The 24,620-nt window shown below is 37.5% G+C and overlaps 1 protein-coding gene across 7 annotated transcripts in view; it reads right to left on the reverse strand.

Moving 5' to 3' along the window:
* MAPKAP1 (MAPK associated protein 1) overlaps nt 1-24,620 on the reverse strand; it is a 174,561-nt gene extending 149,941 nt beyond the window's left edge. For 3 of the 7 annotated variants that reach the window (XR_012654794.1, XM_075060430.1, XM_075060426.1), the window contains exons 1-3: nt 24,482-24,620; nt 7,006-7,333; nt 900-989 (exon numbers count right to left, since the gene is read on the reverse strand). Coding sequence is in view for 5 of the 7 variants with exons in the window: in XM_075060430.1 (XP_074916531.1) it covers nt 900-989; nt 7,006-7,264 (349 nt within the window). In the remaining 2 variants the exon portion in view is untranslated. The other 4 variants (XM_075060429.1, XM_075060428.1, XM_075060427.1 and 1 more) reach the window with 4 other exon arrangements.

Consider the following 24,620-nt stretch of genomic DNA (forward strand, 5'->3'; position numbering starts at 1 on the left):
AACCTTTAAAAAAAAAGTTTCACCCCACACACATTCATCCATAACATCCAAGGCCACTTGAAATAGGTCATGCATCCTATCACTTGTTTGAAAACAGTAGTCCTCCATTTGGAAGGTAGATACTCTAATCAGCTTTGATTGGTTGCAAGGAGAGTGCCAAGGCTTGTCAGTTATTTGTTTTGTTAAACACCACCTCCCATGCAAAAAATTGCAGAACACAATTTCACTGTCTTTGATGCTTATTCATCAAGCTAGAGGAGCCTCAGGGTATGTCTTCTCTACAAGTACAAGAGCGACACAGCTGTCACACTGCAGCTATGCTGCTGTAGTGTAGACACTTGATGCATCACTGGAAGGGGATTTTACATCTCTGTAGTAAATCCACTCAAGAGGGAGTAGCTAGGTTGATGGGAGAATTCTTCTGTCGACTTAGCTGAGTCTATACCAGGGCTTAGGCTGGTTTAACTACATCTCTCACAGGTGTGAATTTTTCACATCACTGAGCAAATTAGATCGGTTGACCTAAATTTTATGTGTAGACATAAGATAAACAGTGATGTTACAAACTGCCAAGATCGGCAAGCACTGTGTTAACAATATTTATGTTGAAATATTCCTTAAAAAACCCTAATTTATTCAAACTTCAATCAACTACAGTAGCTTTGAATCAATTTCTTGATTTTTCTTTAATCAATGTAAATCAATAGGAGTGGGCCTGTGGTGGTTGAAAACTATGGGGAAAACAAGTCAGAATAGGAGATGGTCAGAATCCTTCACGATATTTCCTCTGTATTTTGGAAGTTTTTAAGTGAGGTTTATGAACTGAAAAGTCTGTAAATGAATATTAAGTAGAATCAACAATTAAAAATATAAAGAAAATAGATGGGTTTTTTTTTTACCTGAACAAGAAGCATTTCTCTCTTTCCACTGAACGTTTTTGCATTTTATTTGATTTTGTCTCTCTTTTCGTAGTCGTTCTAGTCTCTGAGCTTGAAAAGAAATATTATTACTATAAGTTTGTCAATGGAAGTTTACTATAAACAAAGACATAATTAACTACCTTTATATGAATAAAGATGTTTTATACCGCATACGTAGGAGGAAAAGACATAAAATTTTAAAGGTGGCACCCCTGAAAAGCAAATACCAACAAAAACATGAAAGTGTTCTTGATTTATAATTGAAATTAGAGGATATAAAACATTAATAGAGATCATAAAGATAGTATTAACATGGAAGAGAATAATAAAACGTGAAAACTTCTGTGATTAATATGACATTTCATTATATAAATCATTAATAACGGTCTTAAAGGAATTTTAATGCACAAATGAACTCAAGTGAATATTACATTACAGGAATAAAATTACTGTTATGGATTACTCTACCCGTTTCAAAAATTAAAGATAAATGAACTCAGACTAGACTATTAAAGTTTTAAATATAAAATCCTTTATCTAAAAATCATGAAAATTATAAAATGTCAAAGCTATATAAATTAGCATAGCTTTTTCTTCAGTGTGCTGAAACAGTTTATAGGTAGTAAAATAAATGATTTGTATCTTCACAACATTAGTCAAATCTTAAAATGAATATAATATTTCTTTACATATTTTGATTCCATCTCCAAAATAGGGCTTGAAAATAAAGCTCAAACAGTTAAAATATCAAGAAACTCAGACTCCTGGATCATCTCTTACCTGAAATTCACTTATTGTTAACACCAGATTTATCTCAGGAGACAAACTGTCAACTAAATAATCTGGTAGAAGCTACCCCGAGAAACCAACCACCAGAAATAATCACTGCAGCAAACTCACCATTACCAGCAAGAAAGCGAACTAGATGGGCAAGTAGAAGTAAAAATTTTGGTCATTTAAGAAAACACAATTTGCTGGCTATATTAACAATTTTGATGTATTGTGATCATTTATTAACTAAAATGGCCTCTTAAAGGAGATTTTAAAATACTAAATTACTCTGACAATTCCTGTACACTGTCACCAATAAAAAAAAATACACTGATATATACATTCTATCCCTTCTTTATACTTAGAACTGCATGCAAATGTTGGCTCAGCAGACAAACATTTTACCAAGTATCAGAACTCTTAGCCAAAACATTGATTAAAAAGGTTGTTGATACTTTACCTATAATATCTAAAAAAGTAAGTGAAAAAGTACAGGAAACATCTCTGCTTGTAACTGTAAGCATGAAGCAAGATGCTCTTCCATTGTGAGAGTTTAGTTTTAAAAACTGAAGCCATTTTCTTCTAATTTATTATTCTACCTATAGTTCAAAATCAATTTTTTATTTAAGCCACATTAAACATCAATCCCTCAAAACCTCCTCTCCCCCAAAGAGAAATATAAAATCTCTCTGGTAAATATAGCTATATTTGGAATAGCTTTTTCAGTTTTTTAAATTATCTTCTGGTTTCCCTGAAACCAATGGGAAAGAGAAGAAATGGGGAAACCAGGAAACGCAGCATTTCTTTTAATATTGTTGTAATTAATAACAGGTCAATTTCTTACATAAGAGAAGCTATTCGTCTAAATGCCTGGGGCCCTTCTAAGAGCAAATGCATCACTTTAAGCCCTGACATGTCCCTCTGTGGACAGAGGGCAGAGTGGCTATGTATTAAAAAGGGTTTTGTGCCATTCTCTTAAGACCCGCAGTGTGCCCATGAACTGCAGTGTATGAATTCCGTCTTCCCTAATCCTTGTAGGATTCCTCTCACAAAGCCTTAGTAATTTGGTTTTGTGTCGGCAAGGGTTAATTTTATCTTAAAAGAACAAATGGAGATATGTGCAATTATTCCATCTCAACGCAATTCCTCTATCAGTTGGTTCCAAATTATCATTCATCACGTGATTGTACTACAGTCACTCCAAATTACACGGAATCATCAGTATCTATCAGAAGTCTGAATTATTCAAGGTTCATTCTCATAAAAGTATTTGCAAGCATTCAGTGTCAAAAATTTCACTGACCATATGTAGTTCTGTATCCATTAAATATTAAGGGCTAAATGAGCCTTTGCTGCTAGCTCTGAGTTTTGGAGAGAAGTAATTTGCTACAGCCCTTTACTAGGTGTAGCATACTCTCCTGCTTTGCTCTGGTTAATAATCTCTGTGGGCTGGCAATAAACATTTTTTTTGGTGGAAGAAGGGATGGGAAACCAAGTATCTGTGCTCTCCCTATCTGCTATGGAAGAGAGAAATACTAGGCTGATGAGCCCCTACGCTCCCGACAATGCTTGGCCCCATGGTCTGGCAAGCCCTAGCAGGGTGTGTTACTTCATTTTACAATCTTGCACGCTGAGACGACTTTCAAAGTTTTTCAACTTTTCAAAGTTTTAGGCCTTATATTAAGCCTACTTTAAAATGTAACCTGATAGGTATGAGTGCTCAACAGCCACTATTCTGTAGGACCTAGAACATGTTGACTCTCCACTGCTGCAGTAAATTTCGTCCAGTGCTTGTCAGACATCAGTGATGCGTGGACAAGTTACTAAGGCTATATAACTAAGCAGCTTTTGGGGGAAAAAAAAAAATTCAACTCTATCCAAACCAAAAGAAGTAAATGACAACTCAAGTGGGAATTCTTTTAAAAACCTCTTAGTGGATATTAAAAAACATAGAAAGTAAACATGAGATCATATACTCAAAAAACATTTGCCACTATCCGCTGGAATAAACAACTATATCACCTACTCTAGTCCAATCTAAAGTGTCTCAACTATGCTGCAAGGAACACACAAAATCTATTGTCCTTTATTAGAAAGAATAAATATTCAAACTAACAGATCTGAACTTGTGTAGCTAACAAAAATAATCTTATGGCTCAATAACATGGAAGAGCTGGTTGCAGTTCCTCAGTTAAGACTATGTTTCACACTTAAAGTAGGGATTCAATCACTTTGTTCCATACATTTGTTCTTACAGGACCTACTCTAAGTACAGAATACATTTTCTAAAAATTTACAAGTAAATCTGTTAACCAGTTTAAGAATTACAATTAATTAGAATATTGGTCCTTTACGATACTTAGTGCTTTAAGATCTGGTGCCAAACCATGTTTTCTCCCAAATTACTTAACAGTGAATAACTAATGCCGACTCTTCCAACTTTCCATGTAGACAAATCTCAATGAAATCTCATGCAATGGCTACAATCTTTTTTAACCATTAAGTTATTTTTGTCATTTTTCTTCATAAATGAAAGTTTCTTCTTCAGCAGAGCTGAAGAATAATGTTATATGACAGAAGTCCACAAAAAATTGCTCTCTTTCAAAATGGCTGCCACCTCTGATTACTCTTAATAGAACTGAGGTCAGAGATGTAGAGCTAAGATGCTCTCCTTCGAAACAGCCACTGCATACCATTGTTTACAATGGGAATGAAGACAAGTGGCCTCAAGGAAGTTGGTAGTCCTAACAGAATAGAAATTTTTACATTTATGCAATAACCTCCCCATAAAAGGAAGTTTCTAACTCCAGGCGGTTAATAGTTTATTTATGCCTTGATGCAGGAAGATTTATATGCCCTTGTACTTTTTTTTTTTTAATTCTACCTAATCAAACTGTGCATGTCATACAAACATCTGATCCTTTTTTGATTCCTGGGAAACTCTTGAACTTGATATTTTCTGGCACTGAGCACTTTAGGCTAATTAATTTACTATGTGTCACATGTAGAAAGGTTTTATTATTTTTAAAATTTTTGCTTTCAATTTCTTTGGATGCCTCTTGTTCTTGTATTATGAGAAAGGATAAATAAAACTGACCAATTTACTTTCTCTATATCATTCATTGTTTTAAGTCATGAGCTATGTAAGTCTTAATAACTGTATCAACTGCCTGGCAGTGCCAATGTACATCAAAGAACAAGATGAGGGAGGTTCAAGAGAAGGAGAAAAAAAAATCTGGCATCAGCGTGGCTCCCTACTGGACTGACCATACTAACAATTGTTTTAAAACCTGTCATTAACTGGGAAGTTAAATGGTTTCAGATTACAATTTAATGTAGCTTTTTTTTAATCTACCCACTCTGTGAAGTTATCTGTCAGTACCACTTTTTGCAGCAATTCCACACACTTTGAACTTTCCTTCTCCACTTTCTTATCCTGTAACAACAATTGAACTGAACTAACCTCTCAAAGAAAATGCCATGAAGTCTGGCACATTAAGCTTTTAATCCTACTACATGGAAGTCAGTTTTAGCTAGTCCTAGGACTTCAAGCTTTATTCATGGACCTTATTTCCAAATTTAGCAAGATGCCTTAATTATACTGAATCAATGCTATTAATTATTTTTCACAACTTTTGATAATACATTACCTTTTTAAAAGTATCTTAAGATACTTATTACTGTACATCACTTTTCTGGGTAGGTAGAATCTAGTTAAATTTACTTCTGAGCTGTAGGTGGTGGTGTATTACCTGCAAAAAAATTATTTCAGAAATGTATGTTCCTACAAGGACAGAGAGATGATATTCCTACTTCAAGCCTTCAACACTCGAGCATTTCAGCACAGAACCTTCTTTGGAGGCTATATATAACAACTCTCACATCTCCCTACTGCAAAAGGACAGAAGAGGGATGTTTTCTCCCTATTAACAAAAACTAAGCAATTACTATATACCAAAAAAGTAAATATCTTTAAATTAGTATATTTTGAGAGCTCAAATCCTAACTCAGATTTTTGTAATACTGTAGATATAAGACAGTAGGGTCAAAGATGAAAAAGTAAGATGGAACACTAAGTCTGACTTTCTTCAAACGAAGAATTTAATTCCCCTCCAGGTAAAGGATATATCAGGTTATTAATCTGACAATATGTTTGATAGTATATATTCCTTGACCGTTAAACCTCCCATTTGCTGATCTGTTAGAGCACCATCATGGAAAAAATGGTTAAACTTTTATAGCAAGAGCCCAGCAAAAGTGCTATTACAGAATTAAAAGCCAACTTGAACATGGTGACTGGACCTTGGTACTACAAAATCATCTGTTGTTCTAAAGTTTCATGATAAAAGCCCATAGAGCAGTTGACCTGTCATGACTTCCATTGTCAACATTCACTGTGAATATTCCGGTCTTAGACTCCTAACACTAAACATACAGGGGTTGAAAAATGTAGGTGATGGTGGAGGGGGAATTACTTGTTACTGTGGAATGCAGTTTTTAAAGACATCTGCTCTGTTAGCCTAGTTCTATGCACTCAGTAGTATTATGACTCAAAGTTAATTTCAATCAACATTCTGCCAACACCTCACTCAAGTTTTCCACAAGAAAAATAGGAAGTATAAATGTATCACATTTACTTTTACATTCTGTTTCCTTCCATTTACCTCCTGCCCTCCCTCCTCCAACACTATGTATGTCTTCTGTTTGTTGCACATTCTCCCACGCCTCCCCTGTCCTGTTCTCTCTTCAGTGGACTCTGTTACTCTGGTTTTCTTGTCCATCTACTAACCCCTTTCTTCCTGTACTCAGTTGTTTCATTGTTTTTAATACTTTGGGCCAAAATGAATGGGTTTGGTGCCACACTAGGTAGGTACTACTCAAAAAGTAGGTATCCCCTCAACTTTGTGTACCTAAACAATAAGAATTTCAAGGCCTGATAGTGGAATTTTGGTATTTTGATGGTTTCTTTACCACAATATTTTCTAAATCTTTAATTTTTTGTAATAAAACTGACAACTTCAAAATACTTCCATATGCTGTGAATTTGGTACACCAGAGTAGAAAAATCAACTAAAAATCAGTTTACAGTACACAAAAGAAACTGGCCCATTATATATTTCTTTTTCTGAAAGAGACCTATTTGCCTAGCTAAATGTTACAAAAGAAGGGTTTGACAAATAAATAGCTACTTGTGTTCTGAGAACTGGTCCAAGCAAGTCAAGTTAGCCTTTTGTGCGAGATTCTATCGGGTATGATGTTGTTGCTGGTTTTCTGTTTTGTTTCGGGGTGGGTTTTTTTGCAAATATTTATTTACCTGTATTTGATCGTCTTCTAATACCGAAGTCCCAGCTTGAGGTAATATCAACTGATTGGGAATATACATAACCCTGAGTCTCTCCATTGCTTCCCTGAATTTCCGAACCACTGTCTCCAGTCACTGAAGAAGGATTGAATTTCTCTAGGTCAACATCATGATCTATCAGGACCATTTCACACATCCCTGTGTCATCACTGGTCACATGTGACTGCCGAATATGAGCCAATATAATTGCTGGGTTGTCCAGGAAGGCCATCCTGTCCACAACTCCACCACCTTACTATGCTATCTTCTTCTCTCCATGCTGCTCCATGGACAAACTTACCTGGAAACATAAAATATACAGCACTTTAAGAAAAACAGAGTGATTAATGTTTACTCTGGGATGTTTTTGTCACATCCAAAACTGGAATTAAGTATTAGTTAACTAAGTTTTATGCACTGAATTACTTTAATTTCATTCTGACATGGTACAACCATTTACATAGTGAGTATCTATAAAAGTGGCAACCATTTATCCTTGGGGACAGTTTGAATTAAAAAAGTTAACCTAAGAAAATTAAATAAAATGTGCACCCCCAAACTAGTAATTAACACAAAACAAATGATTGCGATAAGGTATAATATACCTACCTATTACATCCAGGAGGAAGTTTCCTTTATACATTCAACATCTTCCCTCTTCTCCCTGCTCTTCCTTTAATACTTTCAGCCCCCCCACTCTCACCTAATTGATAACATCAGCCACTATGTATTTATTTGTCTTTCACCCACTCTCTACAACAATCCTCTATTTTCGTTCTTCGTCTGATGCTGTCTTCCTCCTACCCTGCTCTGCATACTGCCTCTTCAATGTTTGATTTTAGCACCCCTTAAAGCAGACACCTCCTGAGATGCTCTCTCAGATTTACTGCCTAGCTAGATGATTGCACCCCCTCCCTCTCACCCCTTCTCTCTGTGCTCTCAGCTCCCTCCAATCTTCTGAGTTCAGCTCTTTACACCGACTGCTACCACCTACATGACTTATTGTTGAAAAGTTGGTGCAGCAGTCATAAAATGCATGCTAAAGCAATGATACACTGAACACCATTTCTTCATTCAGCAAAGACTTCTTCAGCAGGAAACTAATAATTAAACCTAAAAATTAAGGCATAGGTTTAAAGAAGGAACTTTCTTTAAACCCAAACGTGCATCCTACTAACTGAACTCCAGTTTTTTCCCTTTCCAAGAGAAACTTAAAAAAAAAAAAAAAAAAAAAAGAGAAGAAAAGGTTTGCATCTCAGGACAGAACATTTAACTTGCACTGCTGCTCAATGGAGTTTGTTAGAGGACTATTACTGTCACACCTGAAGAATACTATGGTCATATACCAAAGGGTCTGAGCTCTTTAGTATTTAACAGCAGCAATTTGCACTTTAATAGCGCTGCTTAACAAAATATGGAAATATTTACCAAACCGTGTGAGGTAAGTGTTATTTGCATTTTACACGTAGCAAAAATGGAGGCACAGTTTCTTGCCTATAGCTACCGCCATGGCAGAGCAAGAAACAGAACCCAGGACCTTAAACTTTCAATCTTTGTGGTTTATATCTGTTAGACAGCACTGCCTTTCATACAAATGCATGGCTGAAACATTGCCGCTTCCAGGGAAAAAAATGATTCAGAACAATTACAGAACTCAAGGGATTAAATAAGCATACTGCGGGTAGATGACAACTTCTCATTATCGCTGCACTCTGCAAGAACTTCTTCAAGAAAGGGAAAGAAACTTCCCAGAAAGAACTGAAAAAAAAAAAGGAAATCAAACCCCACTAAGTACATTTCGACAGAACTAGAGTAAAAGATTGCAATTTGAGCCTTGCTTTATAGTTTGTCACAGACCAGAATGCAGGGAAGCATCAGCTCATCTCAATGGGAATGGCAAATCCACACCTCATTTCACACTAAATATACTTTATTCCTCAGAAACTAGCAGCCTGGAGATAACTCACTAGGTACCAACAGATTCAGCATCAGGGTATCATGAATATTTGTATTAAACTAGGGTTACCACATAGCAACTGTGAAAAAACAGGATGGGGGTAGGGGTTAATAGGCACCTATATAAGAAAAAGTCCCCAAAAACGGGACATCTGGTCACCCTATATTAAACAGAAAGAAGCAAAAGTAACTTAACTTCTGAGATTCACATACGGTTACTAATGGTGGAAAGAAGTCAAAGTTATAGAGGTGTCCTGCAAGCATCATACTATGGGAATTTGATCACCAATCCCTCCTCCATAAAAAACCCTCAAAAGTCAGAATCCAACAACACAAGTTACATAATCTTTACCAATCTTTACCATTTCACTTGTTGTCTCTCTCTCCCATTCTCCACGTTGTCTGTCATTTCTTGTCTATGCTCTTTGATGGAGAGATTGTGTCTTTTTCTTTTTTTTTGTAAAATGCCATGCAAATTCATAGCATTGCATAAATACTAGTCCCAGCACCATGTAGGACTTCAGCAGAAGAATTGAGAGAGAAGAATTCCAGCATTCCATTTGTTAAAAATATACCTCTTAAAGAATAACTCACCTTCTACCACAACAAGTTTTAATAAGTTTCATTAACAATGCCTAGCTGTTTTTTGGCAACTTTTATTAAATTATAATTATGCATGTCTAGACAGATTATTTTAATTAGAAAAAAGATTTCTCACTGTCTCCTAAAAATGAAAGACTATAAGGCACGTGTCCCTTTGCTATAATTTGCCAGCTGAAGGCCTTTAAGCAATAACCAGCAGGCTTTGACCTCAGGAGTAAAGACAACTAAGTACAGTAAATGGGTATTTAAAATGGAAATGTCTCCCAGGTTGTGTACTGAGAATGTTCTTTAAATATAATTATTTACACCTCACTTAGTACTGGAAAAGGCACTGCTCACCTGCAAATGGTAAGAATTTGTTTAAACAAGCAGCAGCCTTAGGCTTCTAAAAGGTCTGCAAACTCCCAATCAAAAATTACTGCTGCCCCATCAATGTGTCATATAAACGTTGGCATGTTAATTGTGTATTTATAAGATTGTTAATGGTTAGTTAATTTACCTCCCACACTATTATTGTACTTGAAATGATTTAATGTCTGCTGAGGGAGTTAACAACATGTAACAGCAGATGCGATATTTTTACCTTTCTACACTGTACCCCGACTTCGAGCTATTAACACTCAGCATGGTAAATTGCTCAGATTTTCTTACAGTCTTACACATGCAATCACTTTGTCTACTGATAATTATGGGAAAATTCAAAAGAAATTGTAGTGTTCAACAATAGAGTTTAACCAAAAGAACCCCCTTTATTTCTAATTTTAGCAAAGGTACATTAAAACCCCTTCCATGCTAAAATGTATATTAACTGGAAAGTCTTAAAAATTCCAACAAACTTCTCATTCAGACAATGTGAAGACTATTCATCAAGTCCTGATCCCCGCCACAGTATTTTAGCACTTGCCATCAGTTCCCACTTTTGACGGAGGCAAAATATAATGCAATGTCATGATTCTGACATGAGGCACAAAGGCAAAGAAATTCAGGCAAACTTCTCAACGTTATAAACCCTTATATGAGAAACCCTAAATACTAATATTCCCACAGATTTCCATGAGACTACTCACAAGAGTATGGGTTTGCAGAACAGATTCATTAATTTACTTGGCTGTGGCAATGTATCAGAACTCATGTGCTACTCAGACCCACGGTTGATTATTGCAACTCAATGTGTAATAGCGAGACATAAGAAAATATCCGGACATCTTCACCACTACAGCAAAACACAATTTTTTGTGTTTTTAAATCAAAACCTTAATGTATTTTAGCATTTTGCACTTCACTGATACTGTTTTATTTAATGATAGTATAATTTAGAGACAACGTTTATGTATATTCCATACAAAACATTGAAAATGTTACAGTTGTAATAAGTCTACAAAGCTTACAAAACTGTAACTTTGCCCCCTTGAGTATGATATAATTACATGATCATAAAGTACTTATCCACAAAACCTTTACTTCATTCAGTGTTCAAGATGCACATTGCTCAGTGATGAGGCAATCTCTTTTCTTTAACTTTACTGTTCAGTGCGTGATCCAATGTCCCACTTTGTGCACATCACCCAAGCTATGCACTGAACAAAAGTTTCTCTTTCTCTCCAGGGTTCTCTATGGGTCTGATCATTGTGTAATAAAGCACTTCACAAATCTTCATGAATTTATCCTCATACATTTCTGTGAAGGTAAGTAGCATCTTCATCATTTAACAGATGCAGAACTGAGCTACAAAGAGGCTGAGTGACTTATTCAAGGTTGCACAGGAAGCCCATGCAAAGTCAAGAATATAACTGGTTCCTGTCTGATTCTTGGGTCTCAGTACACCAATTTTATCATAATAACAGTACTTCTTCCAGCAGACCACTGCTGCATGCTGTCTATGCAGTGAATGAAATAAGGTTGCCTTGTACATCAGCCTCATGTATAACAGCACACACAAGGAGTAGGGCAGAATGCTCTGGATACCAGAACAATTCACTGCACAACTCCCTCTCTCTCACTCAGTTGTCTAAAGTGCGCACAGAGTGCGGCAGTGGTCCAGGGAAAATAATGGTATGCAATCATATATTTAAAACACAGTATCTTAGTGCATACACAGGGATACATATATACAAAGGGATATATCTAAATTTGGGCTAGAAACTTGAATGTGTCACTTCCTGACTTCTGGGTGCTCTTGGCATCATAATGTTCTTTTAATACATTTTGTATTGAATTTCTGGGTTGTTTTTTTTTAAAACAATGAAATTACTCCAAAAATGCTACTATATTTACTGGACAACAATAGAGATACCCTTCACTGCACAGTATATGCAATTGATGAGGTGAGAGTTCATGCCTCATTCCATCCTTGCCTATATCATAAAAGAGAACAAAGGCGCTCCTTGGAGTTGAAATAAGGCAGGGCTCTGAAGGGGTCATACCTCCTCCCATATGGTACTCCTTGAAAGTCCTACCTCCATTCATGCACACCTTCACAGACCATATTCCACAATCCTGTCTTTGAAACCTGAAGTTCTATTCCATTGTTACACACCCATGTGCACATACAATGAAATCCTGAGACACGTATTCCACTCATTTTACATAGGCATATATGTGCACTATCAATTGAAGTTTGGGAGATAAAGCTAATAAGAGTTTAACATAATCCAGTGCATGCAACTTTTAAATCCTTATAACTCAGCCAGATCAAATCTAGTTTTCAGTGGCCATCTACGTCAGGAATACAACCCCACAACATTTCAATGTTCCACTGCTGCCTCCAGAAGTTTTGCGCTATTCAGAGGAAACCAAAATAATTTTCTTAGTGAAAAACTTAATTTTTGCATTTTCCATGCTCAAAAATGGGCCAACAGTGTGACATTCAGAAAAATTTGCTCTTGGACTTCTCAAATACCAAATTTCAGCCAAAGTGGTAAAAGTTTGAGAAAGCTGTAAGCAACTAAAAATGACCTTTTATAATGGAAACATTTAGGTATCCTCAACTATAGAGGTCACTGCTTGCACTGTCTGTAAGCACCTGCTTTTACTTCTAAAAATGCAAGAGCACTGAATTATTTTGATATATTTTGCAACATGGAAAAATAATACTTTTGTAATACAAAGTTCCATAGAAACCAATTGGATAAGCGTACCATTAATGTCAAAAGATCTTTGCAGAGTGAAGCACCTAGAGAAACAACAACAACAACGCTGGTTGCAGAATAGTGATTTATGTTTACACACATCATCTATGCTGAAGTCGTAAATCAACACTAACTATCCTAAGAAAAGTACAATTGAAATCAAAAGCATTCTTTTTTACAGGACATTGTCAAACAAAGTTGGTAACAGTTATCAGAAAATATTACTTCTACTATCATGAACAGTTAGCTTACTCTAAAAATAAATCCTAAGGAGCCAGCTTTTGTGTTTGCACTAAGGTAGGACTTATTAATATCAATATAGAAAGTATTAATGAGCCAATTTAGCATAGTATTGTAACATATGACTGTCTCCACAACCATAAACTATTGCACCTAACATACTGTTGGGGAGAAAGTGCAGGGCTATAAATTCACAGATATCAATAGAAAACAGTTATGGAATAACACTGCACACACTTCTAGAGGCTACAGCAAAACTAGATAACTTTTCAATCTCTCCATCGCAGCACTTTCTGTTCCCATTTTAAGGAAGGCAGAATAACAGCTATCAACAGAGAGCTAGTCTGTACCATACTACTACATCAAGGATATATAAAAAAAATAAAAGGACAGTGCAATATTGATATAAAGCTTGAGAGGTTGGAAAGCAGGAAAAACAAATCAGGAAATCTTGAAAAATGTTTACTATTTATGCAGCAGTTCACCACAAACCAAAATCTGCTCTGTGAAAGATCTCTCTTTTGGTGGGAAAAAAAATTAAATTTAAAATTTTGCCACTGCCATAGCAAATTCCAATACGTGATCCAAACTGATGTGATTTGAAGTTTACACGTGATAAACTGCGATTTATATCCATCATAAAATATTCTGATAAGCACAACACTGAACAGCAAATGTTTTTATAAAATATGTGTGTGCACTTGTCCGATTCCCTGCCTCTAAGCTAAAGCTCCTCTGCTGGATCAGGACTATTGCCTGAATTTGAAACCACCTACTTAATGACATGATTCTTTTTTAAAACAGCAAAAGGATGGAAAGTTTGCATGTCTTGTTAAAGCTCTGAGAAATTTAAAGATACATAACTACATACACCCACTTACAGTAGTTTATAATGAAAACAATGACAGATCCTCAACTAGTGCAGTATTCTCACGCCCCAAGATAAACTAGTATAATATCCCTGTGTAAGAGTATAGCTAATTACAAAATATATCCAGATTTCAAATTTTTCTCTTTTATTTTAAAAATGTTAGTGAAATGTCAGTTTCTAAATAAAGTATATTTGTAACAGAATTATGTATTTATTTAGATAACTGTTTGACATACTAAATGTATTATGGGTCAAACAGACTTCAGACTCCAAAGCTGAGTTGTACAGAAACTCCTTGAGATTTGAGCTTAAGTCCAGGGTATAGATATTTCTGAGAGCAAAAAAGGCACTCTCAACCTATCAGTACTGTCAACCCCCTAAAGCATGAGATTTGCTTCAAATGTACATGATTTAAAATTATATACATAATTTGATTATTTTTATTTGTATTCTGATATTGAGCCTTTAAGACACAAGTTTGACCAAGACATGCAGGTGAACGAATAAAAGACATATGGGATGGATTTAAGACACAACTTTATCAATTTTACATTTGGTAGTTGTGCAACATGCCCACCTGCTGTTTTTACGTACCAGAAACTGGTTGCAGTGCAGGTTATTGGGCTCCATTCACACCATAACTCAAGGTAGACCCTCCACTGCCTACCCTGCAATGCAGCTCAACAGTGAAACCTCTCTCTTTTCTCCCTACTGCAGGGGCATGATGTCATAGAGGCCACCAAAGTGGTGCACACCTCAGTCCACAAAAACTTCAGGTTTCCCCCCCTCACATAACCGCAAGTTCCACCAGCCAAAAGTCCAGGTCTCATTTACCACTGGGAGTTGGCCCTTTGAGCCTTTACCTGCATTGGATACTGGCCACAAGTTGCAATGAGTTAACAGTTTAACCTTCCTTACTCAAAACATTTAAATCCTATTGCATTCAACCCAACTGAAACTCTATAATGCTGTCAGGAAGGCAAACAAAGCAAAACAAAAAACAAACCACCAGACCTCTTGCCAATTTTGCCCAATGGGAAAAATTCCGTCCTGATCCCAAGAGAGACACCAGTCAGATCCACAGGATCATAAAAAAACCCCACAGGTCCTATGCTACAACTATAGGGATGGACGGTGGGGCAATCAGAACAAGGGGATTTTGAAAAGCCTAGGTAAATTTAAACCAGTGGGGGCAGGATGTTGGGTGGCATCCTGTACTCATTCTCCTGCCCCAGCCAAAGGAGAAACAGAGTACTGGGGAAGGGGGTGGGGTCATGTGGCAGCCAGCATCTTACCACACACGCACATGCCCTGGGCTATTCTCTCGCCACCGACCCCAGGTTACATTCCCAGACATCTGGTCAGAATCCTCACCCCTGTGAATGCAGTCAGGGTATTTTCAAGCTTTTCTCTGCAAACCAAAGGGCTAGAATCCCTCCCCCCAATGCAAATTGAAATTCCCATATAAAAACATGTGACTAGTGGCTGGGGGCTTTGAGAAAAAATATCAAATATCATGGCAGCTGGCAACACTGAATTATAGTAACATGAGTTTTCCTTTCCCTTCCATCACCTCTGAGCTCTGTGGAGCTATGAACCCTTCTGTTCTGACGGTGAATGCCATGAGAACTCCCCATCCATATGACTGCACAAATAGTCTGGCTGACATTATGGCCACCCTCCCCACCTAACCCCTGGTTTTCTCAATATCTCTCTGCTCCCACAGGGAAACTTACTCTCCAGTGACCTATGTAAGAAAATTACTTTTAAATTTAAATTGAATGTATTTCTGGGATTAGACAAAGCATCAGGGCAATGGTCTGATGTCAGGGTAGCCAGGTTTGTTGTGAACATGCTTTAGGGGAGTTCTGAGAGCAGTAGCTCAGATGACGATTTCATACTAGCCAGAATAGATTTGCAAATTCACAGTTGGGCTATTGAGATAACTGTACAGTTATCATGCAGTCCCCATGCCCTAAATGACTAAGGATCATTACTAGAAATTGTCATACGCTATGGTTAAAAAACCACCATACTATCTTTATTCAGACAAAAGCCTTAGACAGAATACATAGCTCAACAGGACTGACAAATAAGTCTACAGTTGAGGATCAGGAACTATTTTGAGTTCTGAGTGGATGGGACAACTAAATTTTAGTTCAATAAATATGGTTATGCTGCAGTTAAACTTCCTAAATTGTCCATTCAAAACCAGAATATTTGTGAAGACACAGCCACCTGTTTAAAGTGCGACTTACCAATAAATTTCGCACGGTTTTAATAAAATATGTTGTAATTGTCCATGTTTCAAGTTAAGTTAAAAGTAGTTTTAGATTCAACCCCAGCCACAGTCCTTCTGTCAATTTCTGCGATTTTCCTTTTTTCAAAAAAATGTTTCTTTTTTGTTGTAAAAGTAAAATTAAATAGAGGAAAAAAATGTTTTCTTTGCTCTGATTTGTGTTATGTTTCAGTAATTGTAGGCAATTTTCAGACAGAAGGGTAATTTTTAAGTTGACCGTGTTCCATAATCAATTAATGAAGAATTAGTCCCTATTAGATTTGAAAGAAAAAAAATCAAATTCGAAATATCACAGAATTTCTACAAAGTATGAAAGTATGTCATGAATATAAAATAATTCCTTTAATCTCAGAATGTAGCAGGCTGGAAGGAACAACACAATATTACACAATTGTAGGCAGAGTCGTTCCTTGATACCTAGACTTTAACATCTCCATTTGACTGCAGCTTTTAAAAGTGATTTTAAAGGCCAACACAAAAAGAAAAAGATTAGTAAAGCAGAATGCATTTCCCAAACAACACATTGGCTCAAGCAGGAAGGTGAGAACGCACTTCAATAGTTTATTGGTTCAGGTAATCCAAAATAATTTCACAATGAATTCTCCCTCCACTTATGAAAAATCAGCTCGGGATAACTACTTTCTCATCAGTACAGGAACAACCTTTCCTCTTTCTAGTCTTCAACCTCTGGTAAAAGTACCAAATTCAAACTATATATGAGAGCTGAGTGTTTGAAACATTCCTAAAGTTAAACTTAAGACTGAACACTTAGTTAGAAAAGCTATCACTAATCCTTTGGTTACTATATTTAAAAAAATACCGTAATTAAAGTCACCGTTTAAAGTGGTTTTAAAAGGTGAGCTTTCATGAAAGAAACTGGATTTTTTAAAAATATGATGCAAGTGCAACATTTATTAAAAATACCTTTAAAATCCTTGCTAGCTTAGGAACATGTAAATTTGTTTTACATCAAATATTTTATTTCTGTATTTACTGACTGTTTGGAATTCTTCTATTTTTGCTGTCATACTAATCAGGATGCAAGTTATACCAAGTGAAATACTTAAAATATTCAATTTACTGTGTCATGGAGGTAGAGGGGGTTTGGAGAGAGAGAAAACTGGAGCGCCCATCCACATAACCTACCTCCACTATTTGTTTCTTGGTCGTGTCAAAGCTTCATTTGACTGTAAACAAACTGTTTCTTTGCTAAACCGAGTTATCCTACCTCAAGATTTAAGCAAATAAATATGTATTAAAAATGCAGGGATTATAAATTAGCGCAGACAAATCTCTATCTAGACTCATGCCTGCAAAGAGCATTCTATCAATATAGTGAAATGCTAATCTCCTAATTAACAACCTAATTAGGTAATTATGGCTTTGCAGAGGGATGCCTAAATGAAATATGACAACATGGTCACCTCTTTATATGGCACCTGTGGGCCTTTTCAGCTGTCACTGCAAAGAGTGCAATATCAATTTGAACAGATGACAAAGTGTTGTCATTTTTCATTCTGATATTGTACTGAATGGTTTGGACAGAAGCAGTTTGCAGAAGCGGCATCTTGTCTGTTTTTTGCCTAATCTAAATATGTTCAAACACTGCTTAATTTTGAACATTCATGATTATACTGAATTGTTTATATTGGCTACTACAGAAGTATAAGAGCACATACTCCACATTCACAAAGTTATCTAATCACACTGAGCTGGCCACATATGATGAAATTACCATAGCCTTAAAGTACATGCTCATTAGAGTTGACAAGAACAGTAAAAACCTAGAGCACATTAGTTTATTCTGGCATTTAAAGATGGGTTTTTTTAATTAATTAATTGTAATTTAATTTATTTTTAATTTATTTACTTTGTAAATAGTATATCCCAATTTTGTTTTTTAAATTCCTTTTTAAAAATTGCTACTTCTATTAACGATCAACATCCTTTTGCAGAACTTGAGGAAGGGTCTGTATTCAGCATCAACAAGACAGTGAAACTGAATATACTTTGCCCATTGAATAGCACTTCCTGTAAACTGATTATTTTCTTTATCATTCTTCAATTACAGAAATCTGAAGAGTTACTTGTAACAAAAGTAGGCACAACATCTTTGGATGAAGCTGTTATTTTTCAAGTTGACACTGTCCTTTAACACTATTTAGAGATCCTCTAGACAGATATGCAAAATGCTTTGCAGACACTAAGTGTTCCTTTTGTTGATGTATTATTGTATCTGTTTGCAAAAGGGAAACTAAGACACAAAAAGTTGATTGGACTAGCCTAAGAATAACTGAGAGGCAATAAAAACAAAAGAAGCTAGGAGTCCTGACTCCTACTCTCCAACTATAACACAAGGCTAAGCCGTGATAGCCAATGATCATGATTTAAAAAAATGAATAAATGTTTTTATTTAAATCATCATTTTTGTACAATAAAATATTTTATATACCTGTTGCTTGTTCTTTACTTTCTTCTCATTTAATAGTCTTGAACTACTAGTGAATATTTTTGTATTTTTTCTTAAATTTCCAAATTGTTAGCAGAATCATGCAGACTTATTCTACTAATAAGTTTCACACTTACAACGCTGATCTGTGCTGAAAGAGACAAGCCCGGGGCCCTCAATAACAACCATTCTGTGAGAGCAATAAACTCAAACTTAGAATTGATAAGCACAGAGCCTGTGTTATATCTGCAGCTGCCTCCACCACCTTCCATTGCAGAGGCCTTGGGTGTTGGTAAACCCCACTCCTCCCTGTTCTCTGCTTGAGGCATGTGATGGTTTGGTCTAATCCTTGTTATTGGGCTTAATCTAGGAGTAACTGGGTGGGGATCAGTGGCCTCTGTCATGCAGTAGGTCAAACTAAAAAAGGGGTTCTCAAACTTAATTGCACTGTGATCCCTTTCTGACAAAAAAACCACTACACAACCTTAGGGGGGCCTGAGCCTACCTAAACCCCACAGACCTAGATAGGGGGGCCAAAACCAAAGGGCTTCAGTCCCGGGCAAGGGGCCTGTAACCTGGGCACTGCCACCCAGGGCTGAAGCCCTCAGGCTTCGGCTTCAGCCCCAGGCCCTACCAAGTCTAATGCCTGCCCTGGCGACCCCATTAAAATAGGGTTGTGACCCACTTTGAGGTCCCGACACACAGTTTGAGAACCACTGGACTAAATGATCTGGTAGTCTATTCTGGTCTTCAACTCTATAGGTATGACTACAAGCAACTAAAAACCTGTGGCTGGGTTGTGCCAACTGACTCAGGCTCACAGGGCTCAGGCTAATGGGATGTTTAATTGTAGTGTAGATGTTTGGGCTCGGGCTGGGATAAGGTTAGGTGGGAAGTTATTTGTGTTACAAACACCATCACTTGTACATGTACACACTTCAGTCTTTAACATACACTTGACAAAAAAAGGAGAATCCAGAGTAGTACATTCTTCTCTTTGCCTGTACACCGCTGAAAAAAATAAACTTAGATTCAAAAAAGTTTAGCTCTCAATCAAAATTCTTTGAGGAACTGTCAAGGGATTCAATTTGTATGCTATGATTTGCATTTTTCCTGAACAAACCTCACTATTCCTTGACAATGACCTGCAACTGGGTTCACCTGACAATGGCCCCCTCTAAAGATCTGACTGTAGGATTGTGGCTTGTATCTCATCTGCCTACGGTCCTTTCTAACAAAACTAAGGAGACAAACTTAATTGCCAGAAAGTGGCAGGATCACGTTAAGGACTGTTTACCAATTTTTCTTTGGTCGAGATACTTTATATCTGGATGTAAATTTCATTTGGAATGTTTAACTGGTTTTCAACCACAAAATAACTGCTCCCTATCAGTCATAGTTTTATGGCTAGGTCTCTGTCACCACAGTATCACATTTCAATACTAAAAAATGTGATCCTAAAGAACTGAGAGGGACATTACCTTTAAAATGTGTTTTAGAGATATAGTTCATTTTGTCTACATCAACAGTAAAAGCATATTCATAAATGTAGATTCCTGTTTCAAATACTATAAATCTAGCTACGAATAAAACTAACTACACTGCATGCACATAAAGGTAAAGAGAAGATAAAATCCACAGTACATAGGCAAAAAATATTACCAGAATTTAATCTCAACATTTTTCTATCACCACACTTTGTTCCAAATGCTGATTTTCGTCCCCTCCCTTAAAAAAAAAAAAAAAAAAAANCCACTTATCGTCAGATTGTCCTGGTTCCTCAACATCTGGTGTGGACCTTGTTAATCCAGGCGACGTCCGAGCCGGCATGACTCTCCTAGTTCGTGTCACTCTCATATTTGAGGTAGGCAGGTGAAGCGTTAGGGGGTCTTTTGCCCAAGGACCCCTACTGGAAAGTTGGGTACCAGCCGGGATTTGAACCCCAGTCTCTCGTATCAAAGGGCGGCGCTCTTAACCACTACGCTATCCAGTTGCGCACGTGCGCGCGCACACACGTTTGGATCCGACCATTTGCCAGCTCATGTCCAAGACTCAAGCCACTGAGAAAGGAGAGTTTTAATATCAACAGAAAGCAAGCTGCAAAACGAATTACCAGTTATCTACAGCGGCAGAAAGATGCCTGGTAGATTCACATGGTGAATCTACCTTCTCCTGATCAGCAAGTAGGTGCTAAACTAACTTTACAGAAAATAGAACATGATCTTGATTCTTGGAATTGTAGGATCTCAATTTGTAGCCAAGGTTGAGTGAACTGGCAGTCAAAAAATTCTCTCTGAGCTACTATTTATTTCTGTACATTCAAATATTTTATTATATACATAGCGGGTGGGACAAGCTAGTGAAAGGTAAATACCACTGTAGTTTATCACTATTAAAAACTAGTAAAAAATGTCACTTTGAACTTCTCTTCCTGGTGCTTTAAAAAAAAAAAAAAAAAAAAAAAGTTACCTGCCAATTTCTCTCTCTGGTCCTAATCCTGTTTGCCTGTATCATTTCTACTTCCAAAGCTAGAACTGTTGTCATCCAAAATTAGATCTTGAACAGCTGTTCAGGATTTATTTTCTTCATTTTTATATTCTGTAGTATTTACTTATAAAACAGGCGTTCATTCCAAAGCATATATTTTAGAAATCAAAATTTGTATCCATTTATATTAAACAAAATTAAACTGAATAAACTTTGGACAAGACAGACCATAACCATATTTCTCTCTCATCACAACGGGGGTGCAGGTCCTTGCACCCGTTTTATGACTTGTTTGCATAGTCACAAAATGACTATTAGATAATTGTCCTTTGGGCTCTATATCAAATGTAACCAGACAGATTCATAATTGTTTAACTGTAGCTATCTCTTCTTTCTCCTTTTAATTTTCAAAGCTCCCTAGCAAACTCTTTTTTTCCTACTTCTTCCTCGATTTCTGAGATATTAGCCCAAGGCTTCTGAAGGATCAGTGCACAAAGCATACCTCAGTTTTTAAAAAATTGTGAACGAACTTTTGACAGGACTTGATCTCAAAACACATCATGGGAACAGGTTATGGACGTGCTTCATTTGATTAATTCTGCAGTGAAAAAATTGGGTTTATGGACAACACTGCACCAAGCAGAAGATGTGAACAAAAACATACCAGAGACCAGCACCAGTAAAGACAGTTATTAGCAAATATTGAGACCTTTTCAGTATATTCCTTGTTTGGAGAAAGCTTGCCAGCAGAGCTGGGGAAATATCAAAATGCAGAATACCAAAGGGCTGGACTAGCCTCACCTCTGATACATGAACTATATAGACCAGACAGACTGAAAGAATTGGTGTTAGTAAAATGTAGTACAGCAAACTTACTGACATTACGAAAAGGTGATAATAAGGGTTCTTTGCATCAGCAGACATGGTGGAAGTCTGTGAAAACTTTTTGCTTTTCTGCACTGAACACAGTGTTGATTTTTTTTTTTAAAATCAACCTGTTTCAGTTATTTAAGGTATCAAGGGCCCTTGGGTATTTGTCTTGTTCTTACACCCCAGAATTTCTGGCTCTGGAAAGTTTGTTTCATTGAAAATAACAAGCAGATCCTTCTGACAAACCCCTTAGCCATGAGATATTTATTGTAAGGGCCACTCTTACTCCTATACAAACAAATTCCAAGAGAACCGAACTATTGAAAGTGAAACCAAGAGCAGACAGGCCACACAGCTGAAATAAAAAGCTAGGACTGGGGTTCTCAAACTGGAAGTCAGGATCCCTCGGGAGTCACAAAGTTATTACATGGGGGGTCGCAAACTGTCAGCCTCTACCCCAAACCCCGCTTTGCATCCAGCATTTATAATAGTGTTAAATATATAGAAGTGTTTTTAATGGGGGGGGGGGAGGGTTTGCACTTAGAGGCTATGTGAAAGGGGTCACCAGTACAAAAGTTTGAGAACCACTGAGCTAGGGTAATCAACAGATTGTGTGTGACCATGAGAAGTACTGACTCAAAACTGGTTGTAATCGACACCTTTTGTTAGTTCAGTGCAAATCTGTGTATCGATTCTTATTGTGGGCTACATCAAAACAGTACACACTCAATCCAAAAGAAGTGTCTGCATACAGATTTGCACTAAAATAATGGGAGGTTTTAATTACAACCAATTTAGTTATTTTGGTTCCAGTCTGTGTATAGACAGGACCTAAGTAAAACATAAGCTAAGCTGAAAACAGTTTAGCTGACAACTGTTTGAAAACTAAATGACAAGATGGCCCATTTGGGGCATCCAGACTATGTTATTCCTGGTCTAGATGATAACCAGGGATGAGTTTAACAACACTAATACCAAACTTTACCTTCATCTCAATCACAAAATATACCACTCCCTCTCCCACACTGGAATTCCTACAGTATATGAGCACTGTAGCTGGCTGGCAACCCTTCTCAAGTGTGTCAGAAAACAAGGCAATGAATCAGCAAATAAGGCAGAGTGGAATCACTTTAAAAGGTCACACTGCAAGCACCCTATACAACCAGAGTAGCACCTTGGAGACTGGGGATCCAAACCAATGAAGCTCACGCAGCAGAAAAGTGATAATGTTAATATAAGGTGGTAATAGCAGAACACAGAGGAATGTAACTTACTGTATTATCTCTGGACATCAGGTCCATTGTACTTGCTTAGGGGAACCAGAAAAATCAGTATCTGAACCAAAGCCTGTCAACAGTATCTCAATTGCTATAACTTGCCTGAGTCCAGACCTTTTGCCACAAGCCCCACCAGATCACCACCTGTTTTCCCCTTTCAAATCACTTCTTAGAAGCCCACTTGATCTACAATGTTTACCCCAATTATAGCTTCTTGTCCATTACTTCTACTACACCTATTTGTGCAATTACAATGAAGTCCCTGCAAAAAGATTGGTGTGTTTTAAGTGTATTTTACCTACCCTAAAGGGCTGCAAACAAAGTTCTCTATATAAACAATACTAATTTGTAGATGCATAGAACTGATTTAGTCACATAAGTGTCAAATATCATAAAGGTAGAATACTGGTTTCCTGTAGCCCATGAATTTAGCAAGACTTTTATTCAGAGAAATAAATGAACGATTATACAGAAGACTCTCACAAACTCACACAAGCCAAGACCCATTGCCAGTTACAGACTTGTGAATTAGCAACAGAACATGTGCACAAAAACCATGCTAATGTATCATTAGCTATACTTTGTTCATTCATTTTCACTCCCTTTCATTTTAATGAAATGTGATACTCAAGATATTTACAAATATTTTGCATCATACTGTGAAGATAATGAAGTCAGAAATGTGGCAATGTACAATAATCTCCACTAACAAAGCTCTGATGAGAGATAAGGAGAAACAGAAGGCTTGCATGAACTACATAGTTCTACAGAATTTATCACATTTCTTTTTCTACCTTCAACGAGGTGTCAAATGCCCTTAGCAAAGTACCATTTTATGGAGTGGTCAAAACTGGATAGGGGAGCAGGGTGGGAGTAGGACTCCTGGGCCCAACCCAGCTCCGGGAAGGGGCTGGTGTCTGATGCTTGTCGGGGCAGGACGACTCTGGATTCCCAGGTTTCAAGCTTTCCAGTTGTGGTCTAGCTTTCGAGGGGGTGAGGGCAGACGGAGACCAGGGCTCCGGACTCCTGGGTTCTGCCCTCACCCTCGGGAGGGGCGCGAGGTCTAGTGGCCCGAGCCAGCTCTTCTCAGGGCCTGGCAGGCGGTGAACTGCAGCCCCCGGGCTCGGGCTGTGGGACGCGGCCTGTCCCAGCACAGAACCGAGCTCATCTCAGCACCGGGGCTCCATCCCCGGGACAGCCCGCCTGAGTCCAGGGAGAGGGGCCGGCCGGGCGCGGCGCAGCTGGGACCCGGGACCCTTCCTCACTTACAGGCCTCGCGGGCGCTGCAACTCCTGTAGGGCCGGGTCCCTCTTCCTGCCCTCGCCGCCGGGGCCACTTCCGGGGCCGCACCGATTCCGCCGACACCAGGGAGCGGTATGGCCACGCTAACCCGGAAACACAACCTCCC

Source organism: Chelonoidis abingdonii, chromosome 24 (genome assembly GCF_003597395.2).
Source record: "Chelonoidis abingdonii isolate Lonesome George chromosome 24, CheloAbing_2.0, whole genome shotgun sequence".
In the NCBI taxonomy this organism is placed as follows: domain Eukaryota; kingdom Metazoa; phylum Chordata; order Testudines; family Testudinidae; genus Chelonoidis; species Chelonoidis abingdonii.